Here is a 19488-nt window from a genome sequence, read left to right as displayed (position 1 = left end):
ATGGAGAAACTGGTAGTGGGACACGGTAAACGAAACCAGAGATATCTGTACTTTGCAAAATATGCCTTCAAGTCAATAGTTAACCTGAAGGTCAACGTTGAAATGCTGGCAAATTATGCCAAATAGAGGAAGTTTAGGATCTTGGAAATTCCATCACCTGATGATGTGATGATTTGACTTCCTGTTTCTGTTGCTCCTCGACGGTGTTGGAGCTGGAGGGTTGTGTTTGGGCTCATGGAGCTGGGCAGGACGGGAGGACCCGACAAAACCAAAGTCAACTGGCTGGTCGGGATAGCGGTGCTTGTGCCACAGGCAGATCTGAATTTGAGTCAGACTCCTCGTGCCCTGTTCTTGGGTCCAGGGTGCTCCCTTCCTGCTCCAGCCCCTGCCCCTGGATCGCACTTTCCCACTGCTGCCCCATTGTTGTTGACACCAAGTGTGAAGGCCTTTGTGATTCTGGGCCTTACGGAAGCAAGGCAGGTGTTGTGGCATGGTGGGCGTGCATTTCTGGTGAGTGGGGGGGCAAGGGAGGTCTCTCTCTTTTGACTATTTGGCTGGCATCCCCGACTTCGGCTCCTGCTCCAATTTTAATCTGTAGTTTTTTGCTTTTTTTTATTTCCACCAGACGTGCTCTGTTGGTAGGAGGCGAGAGTCTGGGGGCAAGAGGAGATGTGTGGTGAGTCCCGGTGGTTAGACGCCTGTGGACGGAGGCTAGTGTCTTGTGTAGTGTGGAGGCGGCCAGCCTTGGTGTTGGTATGGCTTGTGCTCCCAGGCCTCCCCAACATCATCCAACAACTGGTGGAGTCGGTGAATTCCCCCTTCTTGGCGGTGAGCTAGGCTGTACCTTCTCTAAGCCATTCTACTACTTGTCACCATTGCTGCTATGACTGTTACAAAGCACTACGAACGCACTTTGATCCCCATGAGATCTCTACAAATCTTCAATAAATTGCTAGCACTCCTGTCAAAGACTTCCTGCATAATAAATAACAGAAGGGGCCACAAGTTCCACACTTTTGAGTATTTTAAATAGTGATGGGTGCTTGCCTATTACCACCAGTAACAGTCGGGGCAAAGAGTATTCCACCCTGTACAGCTCAGGCTAAATTCTTGGGCTTTAATCTTGCGAAACGGGCAGTAGGTACTACGGGTGGAACTAGCAGCACAAGAAAAGCAAAACAATGGCTTACTGAATACTATGCAACTACACTGCAATATAATGGCCTCTGCCTAACGGGGGTTACCATGGCCACAAAGGATGATAGAAGGAAAGTTAAGCGTGCCCTGGAGAACTTGCCTAGAGGAGGTTGTGCTCTGGTATTTCCCAACTGAATAGTACACTTGACATTGCAATACCCGCTGCAACCTCCCCAACGCTGCCAGTGCTACCCCTGGAATGCTCTATTCAGTTATATTACTCAGTGGCAGTCGCCATTGGGAAGTCCTGGTTCGGTCAGCTGTTCCATAGAGGAAGTGTTTATTGTGTTGCTTATAACTTTGGCCCTGTTTGACGAATCTCCATGAAACTTCCCACAGAGATGCAACTGTTTTACTAGTGTGTGCATTAAAGGTTTCAGGGTGATCTATCAAGCAGGGGCCTAGAAACAAGGGGAGCCCCAAAATGCAACATCCCCATGCATTTTCCATAGACTTATTTAACAGGGCTACAGCAAAAACTGCTGTACAGAATTACACCACATTTGGCAGGAAGCTAGTTCTTACTAAGCAGATTGTGCTTTTTGTGATTTGGTGTAAATATGTTCAGTAGTTTTTGAGAAAGTAAGTGAAAAAATTATAGATCTATAGATATCTGGATGTTTGGGTTCGTGAGAGTCTCAAGAGACTGTCGCAGGAAGGACAATTTACAAATAGAATGTCCTGATTGGCCCAGAGAGCTTTATTTCCCTTTGGCCACCTCGCTCTCCTGCAGGAGTCAGAATCCCCCTGGAGTGAGCGTTCTGATTGACTGCCAACAACATGAGAACATTTTTGTTGACAGCCATTACAGGACTCAAGGAGTTAGTCCCCTGTCTTGAACATGTAATATAAAGGGGCAGGGTAGGGAAACCCCCTAGGCACAACAGGGATACCCACCTCTGCCCTGGGGTCTAAAATAAAAAATATTTGGCAAACATTGAACACCCCCACAACCTTTAATAAAAAGGTCAGGGGCAAGGGGTCCCCGGGGACTAAAGAGACTCTGGGGGGGTGAGGGGGGGTTGATGTTTGGGCAGAGCTCCATCCCCTTTTTTTTTGTAAGCTACGCCCCCAGGAAAGTAATGCTTTTGAAGTCACACTTTTGCTACTGTTGCTTAGACTGGATGGAGACAGCAAATCTAATCCCTACAAAGTCAAGCATTTACACTAGAGTGCGAATAGTACATTTAACCAGTCCAAAGTCCAGCACTTTACCTATTGTTGCCTAGACTGGAGTGGGAATAGTAAATCTATTCTCTCCAAAGTTCAACATATTCCCTACTGTTTCTTAGACTAAAGAGGGAATAGTAAATGTAACCCCTCCGAAGTCCAATGCTTTCCCTACTTTTATGTAGAGTGGAGTGGGAACAGTAAATGTATCCCATCCGATGTCCAATGCATTCCACACCGTTGCTTAGACTGGAGTGGGAATAGTAACTGTAACCCCTCCGAAGTCCAACACTTTCCCTGCTGTTGCTTAGACTAGAGTACGGATAGTAAATGTAACCCCTCCGAAGTCCGACACTTTCCCTACTTTTGCTAAACTGAAGAGTATTATATCTAAATGTTCCAGAGTCCAACAGTTTTGCTAATATTGGTGAAATACAATTTGTATTATTATTTCTTTATATTTAATATTTTGTTTTTACTATTTATTTTTTATGTTCATATATAATAAATGGGTTTTCTGAGCTTCTAATATTTAACTATATTGATTTTTATTTTATTGAATTGTTTAGTTTGTTGTGTTTTACTTGTGTGTGTAATATATATATATGTTTACATATCTATATTTTATTAAAGTACTAAATAAAAAATATTAAAACAATAAAAATTAATATAACGTAAGATAAAAAGTTATCATTAATTATATTACACTATATATGTGTGTGTGTATAAATAAACACGTGAGTATGCAAATATATATTTATATATAGTATTCAGAAATTCGTGGAAACTATTTACTTTACATTTATTTAATTTTATAATGAATAAAATCCTCCTAATCCGGATTCCTCCCAATCCGTATTCTACAGCTACCACAGCACCAAGACAGCCCTTATCACGGCTACCGACGACATCCAAGCCCTACGTGACCGACGAGAGACTGCAGCTCTGATCCGCCTAGACCAATGGCAGTCTTTGATATAGCCTCCCACCACACACTCATCAGAAGGCATCCAAAGAGCAGCTGTCAGGGGATCACCTCTTTCCTCACTGGAAGTACGCAAAAAGTCTGCCTTCCCCCCCCTTTTCCTCCAAACCCAAGGAAATCATCTGTGGAGTACCCGAAGGATCCTCGCTCAGCCCCACCTTCTTTAACACTTATAAGACACCTCTGGCCAGCATCACCATGACCCACGGAATCAATATATATTACACTGACAACACACCATTCATCCTCTCCCTTTCTGTAGACACCAACACCAAGACCAACTTCCGCAACTGCATGACAGACATCACCAACTGGATGAAAGACAACTGCCTAAAACTTAACATGGACAAGACAGCGGAACAGATTTTAAGAAACAGAAGCTCCAAATGGGATGCATCCTGGTGGCCCTCAGAACTCAGACCTACCCCTACACCCAGTGACCATGCTAGGAATCTAGTTGTCATTCTGGCTAACAGGCTCACCATGACTACTCAGATCAACTCTGTCTCCTTCATCCTCAGAATGGTTTGTAAGATATTCAAATGATTACCCCAAAGCTCAGGTCACACCATCACCCAGGCCCTAATCTCCAGCGGACTGGACTATGGCAACGCTCTCTACGCAGGGATCATAGCTCAGCGCCAACGACTACAGACCATACAGAACACTGCAGCCAGATTCTTCCTGGATCTCCCTAGATGAACCCACATCACCCCCTACCTCAGGGAACTCCACTGGCCCCATGTATAGAAAAGATGCCAGTTCAAGCTCCTGACCCATACATACAAGGCCCTACACAATTCCTGACCCAGCTACTTGAACCACCGCCTGAACTTTCATTAGCCCACCAGATACCTCAACTCTGCGTCCCTTTCTCTAACCCTCACCCCCTGCATCCAACGCAGCAGAAGCGGAGGTCGCTCCTTCTCCTATCTGGCAGCGAAGACATGGAATGAGCTACCCTTTCATCTACGTATCTCCCAATCTCTTCCAGAGTTTGAAAAGTCTCTGAAGACCTGGCTAATCAACGGGACCCTGCCAGCGCTTGGATACACTCATGGGTGACACGTAGCGCTGATTATACCAGGAATTTTACCGTGCCTCAATGGTGAATTATGGGAGAGCGAGTATGGCAGGAGTGAGGCACTTATAATCATGGACTTCACCTGGGACACTGCACACGTGATGACTAAACATGTGAAAAAAGCAACTCGCTGAAACGTGTCAGGCTCATCGCATCCTGTTTGTGCCTGCGCCAAATGAAATAAAGCTGTGTTTGTTCAGAACCGGGCTTGGCGCCTCTTCTTTTGGATTATATGTTGGAAAGTGCTGTCTTCCAATTTAGCCAGGCTCGCCCCGCAGGGTTGGAGGCCCCCAACGACAGTGTGTACTTGAGGATATTAATTGGGGGGCATGACCCGCTCGCCTTTCTGCAAGCTTTTGGAATTACCGGCGATTATTGCAGTTTGAAGAGTTTGGAGGTGAGAAAGGGAGCTGAAGGAGGCTGACACCTCCGTGAGGCAGGTTCTGGACACAGGCGCATTATTGAAAGTGTGGGGCTACTTACAAGATGACTTTCTGTGCACCAGCTTTGTCTCACTGGCCATACTTACCTGCAACACCACTTCTGAGCTTGCGGTATGAATAACATCACCGTGATTATACCAGGAATTTTACCGTGGCTCAATGGTGAATTATGGGAGAGCGAGTATGGCAGGAGTGAGGCACTTATAATCATGGACTTCACCTGGGACACTGCACACGTGATGACTAAACCTTTGAAAAAAGCAACTCGCTGAAACGTGTCAGGCTCATCGCATCCTGTTTGTGCCTGCGCCAAATGAAATAAAGCTGTGTTTGTCCAGAACCGGGCTTGGCGCCTCTTCTTTTGGATGTATATGTTGGAAAGTGCTGTCTTCCAATTTAGCCAGGCTCGCCCCGCAGGGTTGGAGGCCCCCGACGACAGTGTGTGCTTGAGGATATATATATATATATATATATATATATATATATATATACATATATACACACATGACAATCAATTTTTTTGTATGTTTTTGGACGATATTATTGTCAACAATATTTATCATTTCCATTATAAGTATAGGAACACGCGGATACTGTTTGCCACAATATTGTATCATTAATCCCATTCTGTCTTAGAATGGACGATCCAACAATAAACGTGTCTGTAGCAAGCTACCTTTGGTCCACCTGGATCGTAGCGAGAAGGCAGTTGAATGCTCTGCCCAATGCCTTTGGGTAATCCTATCAGCACTTTATTTGCTTGTGCACTTTTAGTCTCCATGGTTATTTATGATGGACTATTGTGAGCATGAACTCAGGTTGCACGTTCTATCGGTAGCCAGAATGTTTCGTATGTTAACGCTTGCATTTTCCATAATATTAGCTTGGATCTGTCTTTTGCATGTGTGCTTTTAAGTAATACAAATGCAATCTCAACTTAATTCGATGTTAATAGGAACATTTTAATGTGGAATTTATATGGTGAAGGCAGTGATTTCACATTTCTGAAAAATACTGTTTTTGATTTTTAATGTTTGTACGTTGATTATTGTACCATTTTTATAATGCATTGGCATATATGCTGAAACAGTAAATACAATACCGATTATAGATCTAAGAACAGCGACAGAGAAATTCTGGGGAAAAGACCTGCTCAGTCTGAGGCAGAGCTCACCGTGTTGGCGGTGAAAGCCTCTCACTTGACCCTCATCACTTTGGAGAGTGGGGGATCAGTCCTGGGGCTGGTGTGGCGTTCCAACTTGGAGCAACGCAAACTGGTCACAAAAGTGGCCTCAAAACAGGAGCAAAATGAGTTTTCATGCAAAGAATGTACATGTGTTTCAGGACTCCACGACAAGGACAAAAGTCGTATTTCTGGTCATTCAGAGGCAGCGTGAGTCCATCTGACGATGCTGTCCACTGTGACCTTATGTGGTTTCCCACTTGGAGTCTGTGTGGCCGCTGGCAGTCTAGGCGCTCCGGAGTCATTTGTTATCCCCTTCTAAAAGTGGCTGGAGGAGAGACAGTACTTTAGCTTTACTGGGTATAGTTACTGTGAAGTTGTCTAGATTTCAAAGTTGCTTGGTGTCTTCAGTTACTACACCTCTTAAAGAACCGTTTTACAGCCATTCAACTTTAGGTGGTACTGCACATCCATTATTCAAACTATCAAAGACAAGAAAATAGGTTTGTGGCCGCACGACTTTGCTCATTAGAAATCTGTAAATATGATCTTAGTGTTGCCAGCACAACAAAAGAGGTCAACCCCTTGTGCCTGGATTAACAGCCAAGGGGGGCATGAATATAGATTAAACATAAATGGGGACAGTACAGCTCCCTGGGGAATCCCAAAGGTGATAATGTGAAATGTAGATGTTGGGCACCCATTCTAGTTTTTCAAAAAATCTGTTTTAAAAAAAGACTGTGGCTCCATTCCCAAGTTTAGCCTTCGATACCAAGATTTCTATGTCGACTAAGAAGAATCTGATAGTTCACAGTATCAAAGGCTGCTGACCGGTCTAATAAAATCAATCAAGCCGGGAGGTTTACATCTGCGGAGATCAACTAGCATGGAAACCACCACCACTGTGCTACCACAGTGCAGAAAGACACCTTTAGAGGTTGCAATAAATTATTGGGCTCTACGAAAGCTGATGCCTGCTGGAAAGCAGCTCTTTCCAACAACTTTGCCCAATACGGCAACTTTGCCCAATACGGCAACGTGACATTGCGCGACAGCTAACCAGATCGTTGGGGTCTTGAGGCGACTTTAAGGCAATTGAGAAGTTAAAAGAGAGGCATTAACCATAGCTCTTGGAAGATTATACTCCAAATGTAATAATACTTTAAAATGTGTGGCAGGTATAGGACCTTTAGTTAAAACAGAAAGGTTGTTCTCCTGTTCTAATTTAAGGAAGTCTTCCCTGGCTAGCTGGGCAAGTGTTTGCGCAGGTGGCAACTATTTTCTAGTATTGAGCTAGGAAACTGTGAACTCTGATAGGGAAGACATTTTGGCAAATTGTCCGAGATTTCCGGATCTTGCTGACATAGTAGTCTGCTGCTTTTCGGGTCAGGCATTTCGGCAGGAGGAGTAGGTGGGGGGTGTCTGCCATGTCACTGCCATGTTTAGGCCCCAAAACATGCGCGTGGAAGAAAATTATGCTTTGGTTTTGTGAATTGTTTGCTTATAAATGTAGTTGAATTTTTGTCAGCTACTTTGATAGCACAGTTGTAGCCAAGTCGCCAGTGGGACTCCGTCCTTCGCAACTCATGACAAAGAGCTGCTCATTCCTTTGTGTACTGTTTACATGATCTGTGAGGAGTCTTCCTCAACAGGTTTCAGATGGGAGCAATCTGATCTAAAATAGATTCAAGCTGACTGTAGTACTTGCTCATCTGCTTGGGGGTCCCCAGTAACACCGACCGCTTCCTCAGATACATGAAAGGTGATTGCTTGTGCCAGCACTGGTTACCGATTCCAGATCCTATTTAACTGGAGGTGGGAGACAGAGACCTTATGTGTTTTCTGGAGCCCACATGTGAAGGCAATAAGAGAATAGTCTGACCACACAACAGGAAGGGGAGTAAATGATGGAAAAGATGCTGCGCTGGAGCTTCGTATATCAAGAGCATGGCCCTTAATGTGTGAGGCAGAGCGAGGCTCATAGCAAGCTTAGACGTATCACATCATTAACATTGATAGAAAAAGGACGAGTCGCATTATCAAAATGCTTGTTAGAATTCTCAAGTACGACAACCTTAGATGCACTGATGTCTGTTTCTAAGAAGGCAGAGTATAGAAGGTCCATAGCTTCAAGACCACCATTAGGAGGCCTATCGTTCCATGAAGTAATGCACGAGGACCCAGAAGGAGCTTGAAATTTCACTATCAAAGTTTCTAGGACGGGGTGCATTTTGCAAACATTGAGTGCATTTTAAATAATTCCTATGAATAAAAGCAAGTCCTCCATCCCATCTCTCTTGCACTCCCACAGCTCTCCGCCTACAGGGTGCATATCACATGGGAATTTGCTGCTACTTAATGGGATTTTCATTATTGGTCATGAACAGCCGAACCGCATGGAATGCTGATCCCTTCATCTGAAGTGGACGAGCTCAGATAGGTGCAAGGAAGGGAACAGTGATCAGGACTGCAGCAACACCTGTAACTCCTATGCGTCGACTTGTGAGTGAGCTTCAGAGACAATATTGAAGCGCTAGAGGTCTTCTCGCGTATGAACAAGGCCTTCCTCTGCCCTTTTGCAATTCACATCCTCGAGAATGTCCATGAAAAGTATTTTGGGGACTTGATGAATAATGCTTGACAAACTCATAGAGTTCCTAATTCATTCATAGGTCTGTATGAGACAAGAGGGGTGCTAAGAGCCACTACAGGTTTGCGATGAACCCCTCCAGCGAGGCTAATGCTAGGAATTACGATTCCATTTTTGGGCATTTGATAGCAAAGGGTATGCCATATAGACTAACACTCATATAAATCCTGGAAATGTTTTCTTTCTAGAAAGAAAAAAGAGAAAGGTAAAAACAAAGGCTAGACTACCCTGAAAGAAAAGAGAGTTTGGTCCAGGAACTCACCTGAAGTATCCCATAAAAGGAAGCCCGTATGGTCGCTGCTGAGTTCAGATTACTGCCTTGCTTGGCAAGCAGGCAAAGGAGGTCAGAATGCCATGAAGATATAAAGTGGGGAAAGTATCTTCACTGGAGAGTTACATCTCATCAGATATTTACAGACTGTGAAATCTTTGTGATATTAACTAGTTGTAACATACAGAGCCCTTTGCTCTACACTGTATTTCCTATTGTTTCTCTCTTGCTTGTTGATCACCTGCTTTGTCTTTAGTTTGGTTTATATTCTCTTGGAAGTTTATTTGAACAGACTTCTGACGCTCTACGGCCTACCATGTGTTACATAATAAACGGAAATGAATAAATAAATGTTTATCTCTTTTGAACAATAATATTCAGGACAAACCTGAACTGAAGAGATGAAGGAAAGTAGTAGTGGAAAAACTGAGAAGTAAAACGTTAACTGTAGAGGTTTCGAGGTGTGCCTCTGATTATGTGGCGTCTCTAATGTGTCTCTGTGTCCTCCATTGTCCAAAACTTTCCTTCTACTGTTTCGTCCCTCGGATTTCCCATATAACTCATTTGATTATTTTGCTCATACTTGGTTGACATTACCAATCACTGATTCTCTTCGATGAACTACAGGCAGGAGAAGCGCGGCCAACTGAAGAGGCGGCAGCATGCTCCAGGATAGTGTTGAGTCTGCACGCTAGCGAAAGAGAGGTGTAATGGAACCACTTAGTTTAGCCTATCGCTTGAAGAGCCAAAGCCTATGGAGGTTTCCCATAGTGAACGTTTGCGTATGTACAATGTTACTGTTTACAGCAGATTAATGCGTTAAGATTTCTTAATATTTAATATATAGAAGACTAGATTCCTATTCTGGAAGCCTATGCCATGGTACTGCTCTGCGCTTGGATTGTCCACCTGGAGGACAGAGATATTGTGCCGCGCTTCCACTATGAAGCTCCCCACTCTCTTAAGTTATCCCTCTGCTCTGAATGACAGGCAGGCCTTGCCAGTGTTTATCACATTACTGTGTTTTCAGGCCACTGTGGTGTGTTCTGTTATGTTAAGCAATTTCTAAAGCGCACGAATACCCATGGGTGTCTTGGCGCAGATGGGTATAGCAATTTGGCAAGAAAAGGAGGACTAGGTGCTCTGAAAACAATATGTTTTGTGTCTCTGTTTCACATCCAATACCTGCCAGAAGGTGAATGCCTGTGAGATTACTGTGAAATGTCTGTGAGATGACCATGAAATATCTGTGAGATGATCATGAAATGCCTGTGAGATGACAGTGAAATGCCTGTGAGATGACCGTGAAATGCCTGTGAGATGACCGTGAAATGCCTGTGAGATGACCGTGAAATGCCTGTGAGATGAACGTGAAATGTCCTTGAGATAACCATGAAATATCTGTGAGATGATCATGAAATGCCTGTGAGATGACCGTGAAATGTCTGTGAGATACCATGAGCTTCCATTAGGTCTGTTCATAGGTGGATGTTGTAGAATGTGCTTCAGATAACTCTTCCTTCTTCCGGTGGTCCTTATCGCATTACCTGCTTAGCTAGTTCCTGCAGCGCAGCCAGATTGCTCGCCTTGGCAGATTTAAGGCCATTCAGTTCCTGCTGTTTGGCCTCTGTGTCCTTGTCATACTTCTCCATCCAGTACTCCAGCTTTTCTTCCAGCTCCTGATAGAAGAATATATTGAAAGTTTAATCAGGGTGCACTTGTGATATACCACACAAGTGGGAGGCGGGAGGGAGGATGGTGTGTGTTGTTTTGGGGGTGGGGGGTTGGTCACTGTATAGCACATAATTCTTTTAATAAGATAAAACTAAAACATCCAACATATAAAAGCCAAATTAGAAATAGTCGACTATCTAGAGAGAGTTTAGGGGAGCTGCCGGCAACACCACAACCACCATGTTAGTTTCTTCACTGAGAAAGCAGTAGACCCGAACAGCCACAACAGTGGTTTTCTTGGTCACAAAAGTGTTTTAATACAGAAAAGGGATAAAGAAAAAGAAAGCATTTTGAAGTTGAGTACTTGCTTTTTAGTAAACCCTTCCATGCTGTTTATGGAGAATACTTATAGTCATGCTAATAATTCTAAGGAATGGAGCTTGGAAGCAAACTAAAAGTAAAATGGCTGCTCAGCAAGCAGCACATAGTGCTCCTGTACATAGTGTGATTAGTGGGGACAAAAGGGATATCCGCTAGGGCCTGCACTTTACAAGCACTTATCAAGACTTTTGACTTGGATTTGGAAGAGGAAGGTAGGCCTGTTTACAGGTGATATACCGAGACTTGCAAAGACAAGTCATGCTGTAACACACAAGCCAAGATTTAATAAAACGTGAAAAGTGGTCTCTAGTTGTACTAATATTTCTTTCAGAAATGTCAAGCTTTTTGGTTGTAGATGCCCAGAAGAGTGGTGCTTAATGGGGTAAAAGTCACTGGATGCTGTGAAACAGAACATGGGTCTTGTCTGCCGTCTGTAACGTCCTACAAAGGGCGGAGCTGTGTCGACAGAGGCGGAGCCGCTCAGAGAGAAGCAAGGCAGTGGGAGACGCTTAACCAGAAAAAACAAGACATTTGTGTACTGTAGAAATCATTGATGAACCCTCTTGGGAGCCAGATTCAGGAACCTACACAGATTCAAGACTGTCTAGAGGAGAGCGCGGCACGGCCAACATTGTGCTGTGTTTGTACTATAACGCCTTTGATGGATCCAGGAACTAACCTATAGACAGGACGGAGATCCAAAGAGGTTTGAAATGCACACTTATTTCCATCAGAGATCAAGAGAAAGGTATTCACTGAAGCTGGGTAAATATGACACTTGTAGAATATTAGAACATGCCACAAGCGACGTTCTTAGTTATGGGGTGGGGGACTATAAAAGAGGATCTCATATATATGTTTTGAAGGCCGTGGCCTTGTTTGTGTAGACGCTTCTATATCATAGATTAGGTACCATTAACCAGTCTTGCATTCCTGGCTTTTCCCTGGGAGAGAGATTTCCTGTTCTCAGTATAACATCTGGTCAGTGATGCAATATATCAATACATGCAGCTGTGCGATACGGGGTGCTTTGCGACTCTGAGCTAACATCGACAGAGATACATACGCCACCTGGGATTTGGAGCTAAAATATGTCTGCAGTAGTTCAGTGTGGAGGCAGGTTAGAAAATCGCCTCTTTTGTGTCTGTTCCAACTGTTTTAATTGGAGGATGACATGTCGTAGGACATCTTTAAGTAAAAGAACCTTGCTCACCAGAAAATAAATGTACTTCTGTGACGAGTAGTTTCCTTTTATACCCAGAAACTAAGGTGGAACCGGAAATGGAATGACTTGAGTTTCAGAAATGAAGGTTGTGTTTTCTTGTTCAAGACAAGTAACTTCTGCAATGTTATGAGGTCGAGTATATGGCTGATGTATACATAATTTCCATGTACATGCAAAGATCAATGTCCGCTGTTCACACACATCTGTAGTTCAGATAACTTATGTCTCTGAAAAGAAAAAGTTTGGAACACTCACGCTCTGAAGTTGCCGGAGGAAGTTTTCAATCTCCATGTGAACTCGCATCTCCTCATCAGATTTGTCATTTAATTTCTATGATAAAACATGGGTGTTAGAAATCAGAAGTAGTAAGTCATCAGCACATTCCTCTCCACCCCTCCTCGTTTGTCTATCCCATCTCACTCCATTGACCTTACTTTCCACCTCAGCAAATTATCACTCTTTTTTTTCAATCAGTCAATCTTTCCCATGGCCCCTACACTTCATGAATCTTCAAACCCTACTATTCACTCACCTACCCTACTATTTAGTCACTCGCCTAACTTTTCTTTTTACCTCATTGCTTCTGCCTGATTGTCTAGACCCCTTTGGATGAGAGCTGACATGGTTAGGTCCCACAGATTCAGGAAAGCGTCTCCAAGCCTCTCCACCCCATCATCTATTGCAAGGTGCTTCCATCTTTTCCTCTGAAAAGTCCACAGAATGCTTGGTTTTAACACGCTTGCCGAGTACCGAACTTCTAATGATTACAGAACCCAACTACAAACCGCTTCCATAAAAGCCACTTCACTGATGCTGCCCTCCTCACGTGGCCATCTTCATCACTTTCGTTCACTTGGTGACAACGGCCCCTCCTCCGATTTGTTAGTCTTGTATTTTTTTTGTGTCCAGGTCACTGGTACCAATGATTTCTGTATGGAGGTGGAAATCACACGGTCTATTGCTGCCCTTTCTAAGTTGTGGCCGGTTGTTCTTGGATCCTTTACCTCACTAACAGCAGACATAGCCATATCACAAATAATTATGGATAGAATTTTCCTATTGGTCATGCTGATTTGTCAAGCCACAATCCAAGTACATCAAAAAGGACTCCAATGTATCCTATTTAGGCAAGATATCTGCACCCAAGGACCTCCTCCTCCTTCTGCCTAGGACAAGTTCTTGCTCAGCCGGTTTTCTCACGGCGTGGCAGACTAAGAGCTCAGGGCTACCAGTAGCAGGAAAGCTAAGAGGGGTTTTAGACGCTAACTTCTCCAATGTACCCAAGCTTGTGGCGCTTTCTTTCCTCATGCTGCACCACTCGAGCATTGCTTTCTTCAAGATGGCGTAGTCAGATGATACAGTCACAAATCCACATTGTTGGAACCTGATAGCATTTGGGTTAATTGTTCATTAAATGTTAGAGACTGTAAATGGGAATAGTAGCTCAAGCATGCTCAGTGGAAGAATTTGCCAGACTGCTTCTCTCCAGACCAAATAAAACAAGGGATGTGGCGGGCACATGACACTAACAAAATATCTGTAAAGATGTCAGATGGACTCAGAAAGAGATAAGACCTCAAGATTCAACAATCAGTTTTTCTTTGGACTTTATTTCTGAAAGCTTTTAATGCGAACAGTGTTCCACCACAAGTTATTTAATTTTATGCGCTTGGTGTAGAGTGGACAGCTACCACACCCTTGCTCTCATTGGCTTTGATCCATTAAGCTCCTGTGCCTTTGCAGAGGACAGGTAGTTTTTGATGGTGCACAGAAATGTAGAACTGGTGGCAGATAAGTAGAGGTGACAGAGCTTTAACCTGATCTCCAGCTTTTCTCTCCAATCCACACTTTGTGCCTGTCTGACCTTCATTTAAAGTAGTTTTCAACATCATCTCTGTTTGAAGCACATTCAGCAAATCCATCCATGCTAGCACTTCTGCTGATCTAGGACACAATAGCACAAAGGAGTCCTTAAAGTGGTGTGATGTTAAAAGCACATTAAAAAGCTTGTAATCCCCAGTCGTGCCACAACACTTTCCATGGTAACATGGAAAGCTCTGTAAACATACCAGAAAAGCCTCAGAAGAGAATGCACACTGTACAAAGTCTAGCAGCCTCCTACAATACGCATTAAAGAACTCCATGGGCTCTCACTTTGCGAGTGCACATAGTGAAGCTGTTGCAGTGCTCCAGAAGCATGCCAGTGTTTATAGTACTTGTGGCTAAAGAGCAGCCTTCTCCTGGTAGTCCACCATATAGGCTCCATACTCCTGCAAGGGGCAGAATGCGGAAGACCATGGTCATATGGGTGTACAGGTATCTTGAACCTGGTGGAGCTGGCTGCGACGTAGTTGAAGATGCAGTAAGATTTCAAACAATTGTAAGACTCCAAAACATGAAGCGACCCTTTTGGTATTAGACTATTACAAGAAAAGGAGATAGGAATGGATGTGGGTTTTTTGGAAGCAGGGAGAGTGTACAACGCAGCTCATGCTGCTTCGTGCCAGTGACTTTGCTTACCCGCAGCTCCTCCTTCAGGTCTGCCTCTTCATTGCTTCCTTTTTTCTGGATTTGGAGGACCTGAAGCTCTGCGTCCTTCTTCACGTACTTCCCCTCCATGGTGGTTTTCGCCTTCATTTCTTGAAGCTGATCCTTCAAGTGGGCAATCATCTCGTTTCGATTCTGGTAAATACATAAATGCCAACAGGTCACATCCACAGCGGTGCTGCTCAGAGTTGGCTGGAATCTTTACACCACACCAGGCAGGCCTCATGGGGAGCTATTTGCTCCCCCAATGTTTAAATCACCATGATTTCCTATGAAGCGGAGCCTTCACTTAAACCTTGCCATTATGGATAAAAGCTATTCTTACAGCTTGTGAGAGGTAGTACACGAAGTAAACATCTTAGTAAATCTGACTTCCACAAAACCTAGGTGGAAAACTGCTAGGCCTAACATATAACCCATAGGTGTGAATCCTGGCTGTGGCAACTAAGCATTTCGTCCTTTTAAGAACATTAAATGACTTGGCAATATGTGTAGTTGCAAAGTCGACAAACATACAGATAATAACTCTGGGTTAAGTTACTGGAAACTGGATGACCATTGAAGGGACCAAGACAAGCCAACTGTTAATTTTATTGTACTGTACTGCCCACTAATCAAATCAATAAACTGCACCCTCATTCAACCGATGCGGTCCTCAGTCCAGTGTATCTGGTTGAAGTGCATGGCATACCAGGATATGTCTTCCCCACAGATGTGTCCGTGTATCATGGGGATGGTAACGCACCAGGGTTGCCGAAGGACCCACCAACCTGCAAATCGCCCATTCGCCTGTACCTTTTGCCTAATTCCATTCTGTTCCCTGCTCAACTCTCTCCTCACCTCACCAGAGGGTGGACCTATGCCCTGGAGAGCTACGTGCCCAATGCTCATTCCATGTCTGATGTCCTCTGCCCTCTCTGAACCTCCATTTGTAGTATCATAATGTCCGTCTCTGTCCACATCAAAATGCCAGTTCTCCATTTTGTTAACAATCTGTCTCCCAGAGGACTTCCAAGTCATTGTGATCTTCACCTAGCCAACTACAGTGTTAAATCTATGAACCTGCTATTCGCCTTTTGTTCGTGGGAAGTGGGAGCAGTCCCAGTAAGCAGATCTCAGGGTTCACATGAAGCGCCCAGTCTGTTTGCACTATGAGTGTGTGTATAATGTACTGCCAATAAGCTGCATCACTCCCACAGCAAGTGACAGAATTTCTTTCTCTTTTACTAAATCGCATCTGGGGTATGCCAAGTTTGCCCCTGAGCTGCACCTGCTCAGTTTCGGGGGGGGGGCTCAGTTTCGGGGGGGAGGGGGGTTGATGTATGTCCTATGAACAAAATTAAACAGTATAAGCTAAAACAAAAGGTATTCAAGGACACCTCGGTAGCTCCATTTTTTTTTTTGAAAATCTGTTTTATTGTTTTGCAGACGTCACGTCTTATAGATAGGCAACAGACATCAAAGAACAATGACCATACCATAAAGTACTAGGTGATAACAGGCAAGCATGACCTTGGATCAGGAACCCTCCCCCCAACATACAACAGTGTCGCTGTTGGCTTAGTGGCCATTTGGATCTTGATACAATAATCAGCTTCATGCTTTGGAACTACAGGTCCAGTGATATGGTGTACAGCGTTCACGCAGAGTCTTCAGGATACATGCATGTACAGATGTAAGGAAAGAACATTAAAAAAAAAAAACAGAAAGGGGGGCGAAACTCAAGAACCCCCCAATAACCCAGAACAGCAGCATAGTCCGACATTTAAATGTGCATCCCGCATTGTTTCCCCCCCCGCTCCCCCCCCACGGCACACCACGGGCAGGCACCACCACACAGGGAATCCGGCACTAGCCATCCCAATGGTCAGATAGTACACCAGCATCTACGCGGCAGTAGCCGATCCCCGGCGGCCTAGCTAGCAGTCCCCAGGAAAGCGCCTCCTCCATGTGCAGGATGTCTCTCCGCAGTGTCCTCCCCCCCCCCCCCCCCCCATCCGCGTCGAGGCCTGTAATAAGCCTTCCCACTTTGACACAATAGGCGTCTTCCGGAGACCCAATGTTTCCTCTCTCTGGAGAGATATTCCCTCCGCTTTGGCCCACGCCTGGAGCGAACACTGCCACGCCTGTATGTGCGGCGGGTCTGGCGCCTTCCAACGTTTAGTGAGTAGTCGTTTAGCCACCACCAACCCCAAGCGGATGAAGCGGGAGGCGACTTTCGTACACGGTGTTCTGCGAAAGAGGAGCAGCAGGTAAACGGGACATTCAAATGGTATGGTGCGGCCCGTGCATGTATGCAGCGCCACGTGAATTGCCTCCCAGTAGGGCTGCAGCTTGTGGCAGCTCCACAGCATGTGTACTAACCCCGCTCTCAACTCCGAGCAGCGAGGGCAGGCCGTGTCTGTGCGGTGGAAGTACCTATTGATTGTTTCGGGTGTGAGGTACGCCCTGTGAAGTATAAGCAGCTGTATTTGGCGGAACCGCATATTTCTGGGCATGCGCGTTGGACTCTGTAGTAACCTGCCCCATTCCTTGTCTGCTAGTGGCTGCGCTAGGTCTGCTTCCCATTTGCGGCGAAGAGGTTCCAGGCTAATCGCTGCATGTGTGCATAGGGATGCTGCAAACCACTGAATTAAGTGCCTACCACGCCCCATAACATGGAGATACTGCATGGTGAGGTGTTGGCTCGGTTCCACCCTCATGTCCCCCCAGCTAGCGGTCAGTGTCGCAATCAGGGAGCGGTGTCTGAGGAATTGTCCAGGTGGTAGCCCCGCTTCGTCAACCAGGGTTTCATACGTCATGAGGTTGCCGTCACGATATAGATCTCCCTGGGTCTGTATGTCCATTTTGTGCCACTCTGCAAGCTCAGAAGATGTGAGCGCCCCTAGCCCGCTGGGGGAGCCTTCCAGTGGTATGGCCGAAGCGTAGGGGACCAGAGATCTGGTAAGGTATAAACTGCGGCTGTAGCATTTGTAGAACACCACCATGAGGAGATGCGTCGGCAGTGGGGCTTTCGTGGCAGGGTGAAAAAGCTGGTAATGTCAGTCAGAGAGAGGTGAGGTGTTGTGGACGCGGTGTCCTCGCGGCCTCTGTTTGCCAGCCAGCAGGCTATCCATTGTAACTGCGCCACCAGATAATATTGTTCAAAGCACGGTGCAGCCAGGCCTCCCTTGTCGGTGGGCAAGTACAACTTGGGCAACGCTACCCTGTGACGCGCATTACCCCAGAGGAAATCCCGGAGCGACTGAGCGAGTGTAGTGAAAAAGGCTGCCGGGATGTATACTGGTAGGTTGGCAAAATAGTACAGGAGGCAGGGAAGGATCACCATCAAGATAAAGCTACCCTATCAGTGACTGTTAGTGGGAGCGTGTTCCAGAATCGCATTTGGGACTTAATTGCTGTTACTGCCCTGCCCAGGTTGCCCTCAAGGAGGTCCACCGGTTGCCGATATATCTGAACTCCTAGATATCGGAATGTGTCCGCTTTCCGCTGTACACACGTGCCGTCCAGGGTATAGCCCGGATCCTGGATGTCTCCACCAAACGCATAAAGGCAGGACTTGGTGGTATTAACCCTAGGGCCCGAGAGCGGCGAAATTGAGCAGTATGCGCTCCAGCTGGGCCGGGATGTTACTCACATCTCTCACGAAGACCAAGACACCAGATGTGTCGCGTCCCCTAACGGGATACCGTCTCCAAGTGTCGTGCGCAGCGTCGCAGCAAGGGGCTCAATCGCCAGCGCAAACAGGAGGGGCGAGAGCGGGCACCCCTGTCTGGTACCCCTGCAAATTGGTACTGCATCAGAAATATAGGGCCCAGTTTTCACCCTCACTGTGGGATTCCTGTACAGGAGCGCGACCATCTGGAGGAACCCCATGCCCAGCCCATAGCGTGTCAGCACTGCTGCAAGATAACCCCATTCCAGACAATCAAAGACTTTTTCGAGGTCCAGCACAAGACAACCCGCCCTGGGCCACCCCCGCACGCCGTCCGACGCCACCCTGAAGAACCGCCGCAATTTTAATGAAGTACTGCGCTTAGGTACAAAGCCATTCTGGTCGCTGTGTACTAACACAGGTACCACCGGCACCAGGCGTTCCGCCAACACCTTGGCGAATATTTTATAATCCGCGTTAAGTAGAGCCAGGGTTCGGTATGATCCCAGATTCTCGGGGTCTCTGTTTGGTCTGAGCAGGGACACCAGGTAGGCCTCGCGCATTGAAGGGGGCAGGATGTGCTCCTCGAGAGCTGTAGTGTAAAGGGCGTGCAATTTTGGCACCAGGGACTCCCGGTAGGCCTTATAATATTCAGCGGGGAGGCCATCTGGCCACGGCGCCTTCCCAGAGGCCATGGAACCGATCACCTCCCCGATTTCCTCCAAAGTGAGGGGACCGTCAAGCGACTCCTTGTGGTCCTCTGGAACCGCGGGCAGACGGACAGTTTCGAGGAATCTATCCAGTTCGGGCCCAGAGCAGCGCCCCGTAGATCGGTACAGTTGCGCGTAATGGTCAGACATCACCTTGTGTATTTCACGTTGCGTGTATACTATGGACCCCTCAGGCGTGCGTAGGGCCCAATGGGGGCATGTGTGTTCTCCTGCTTGAGCAGCCAAGCCAACAGGCGACCCGCCCTGTCAGGTTTGGCATGAGTGCGGGCCGTGTGGGCTGAATAATTATGGC

The 19488-nt window shown here is 45.9% G+C and overlaps 1 protein-coding gene across 2 annotated transcripts in view; it reads right to left on the bottom strand.

Moving 5' to 3' along the window:
• DRC9 (dynein regulatory complex subunit 9) overlaps positions 1-19488 on the bottom strand; it is a 132572-nt gene that overhangs the window by 20335 nt on the left and 92749 nt on the right. For both annotated transcript variants that reach the window (XM_085635772.1, XM_085635773.1), the window contains exons 6-8: positions 14784-14945; positions 12519-12593; positions 10531-10662 (exon numbers count right to left, since the gene is read on the bottom strand). In XM_085635772.1, the coding sequence (XP_085491898.1) occupies positions 10531-10662; positions 12519-12593; positions 14784-14945 (369 nt within the window). The remainder of the gene's footprint in view (positions 1-10530; positions 10663-12518; positions 12594-14783; positions 14946-19488) is intronic.

This window comes from Triturus cristatus, chromosome 11 (genome assembly GCF_964204655.1).
Source record: "Triturus cristatus chromosome 11, aTriCri1.1, whole genome shotgun sequence".
In the NCBI taxonomy this organism is placed as follows: Eukaryota; Metazoa; Chordata; class Amphibia; order Caudata; family Salamandridae; genus Triturus; species Triturus cristatus.
Note: the sequence above shows the minus strand (reverse complement) of the source record. Positions and strands in the feature narration are given on the sequence as shown.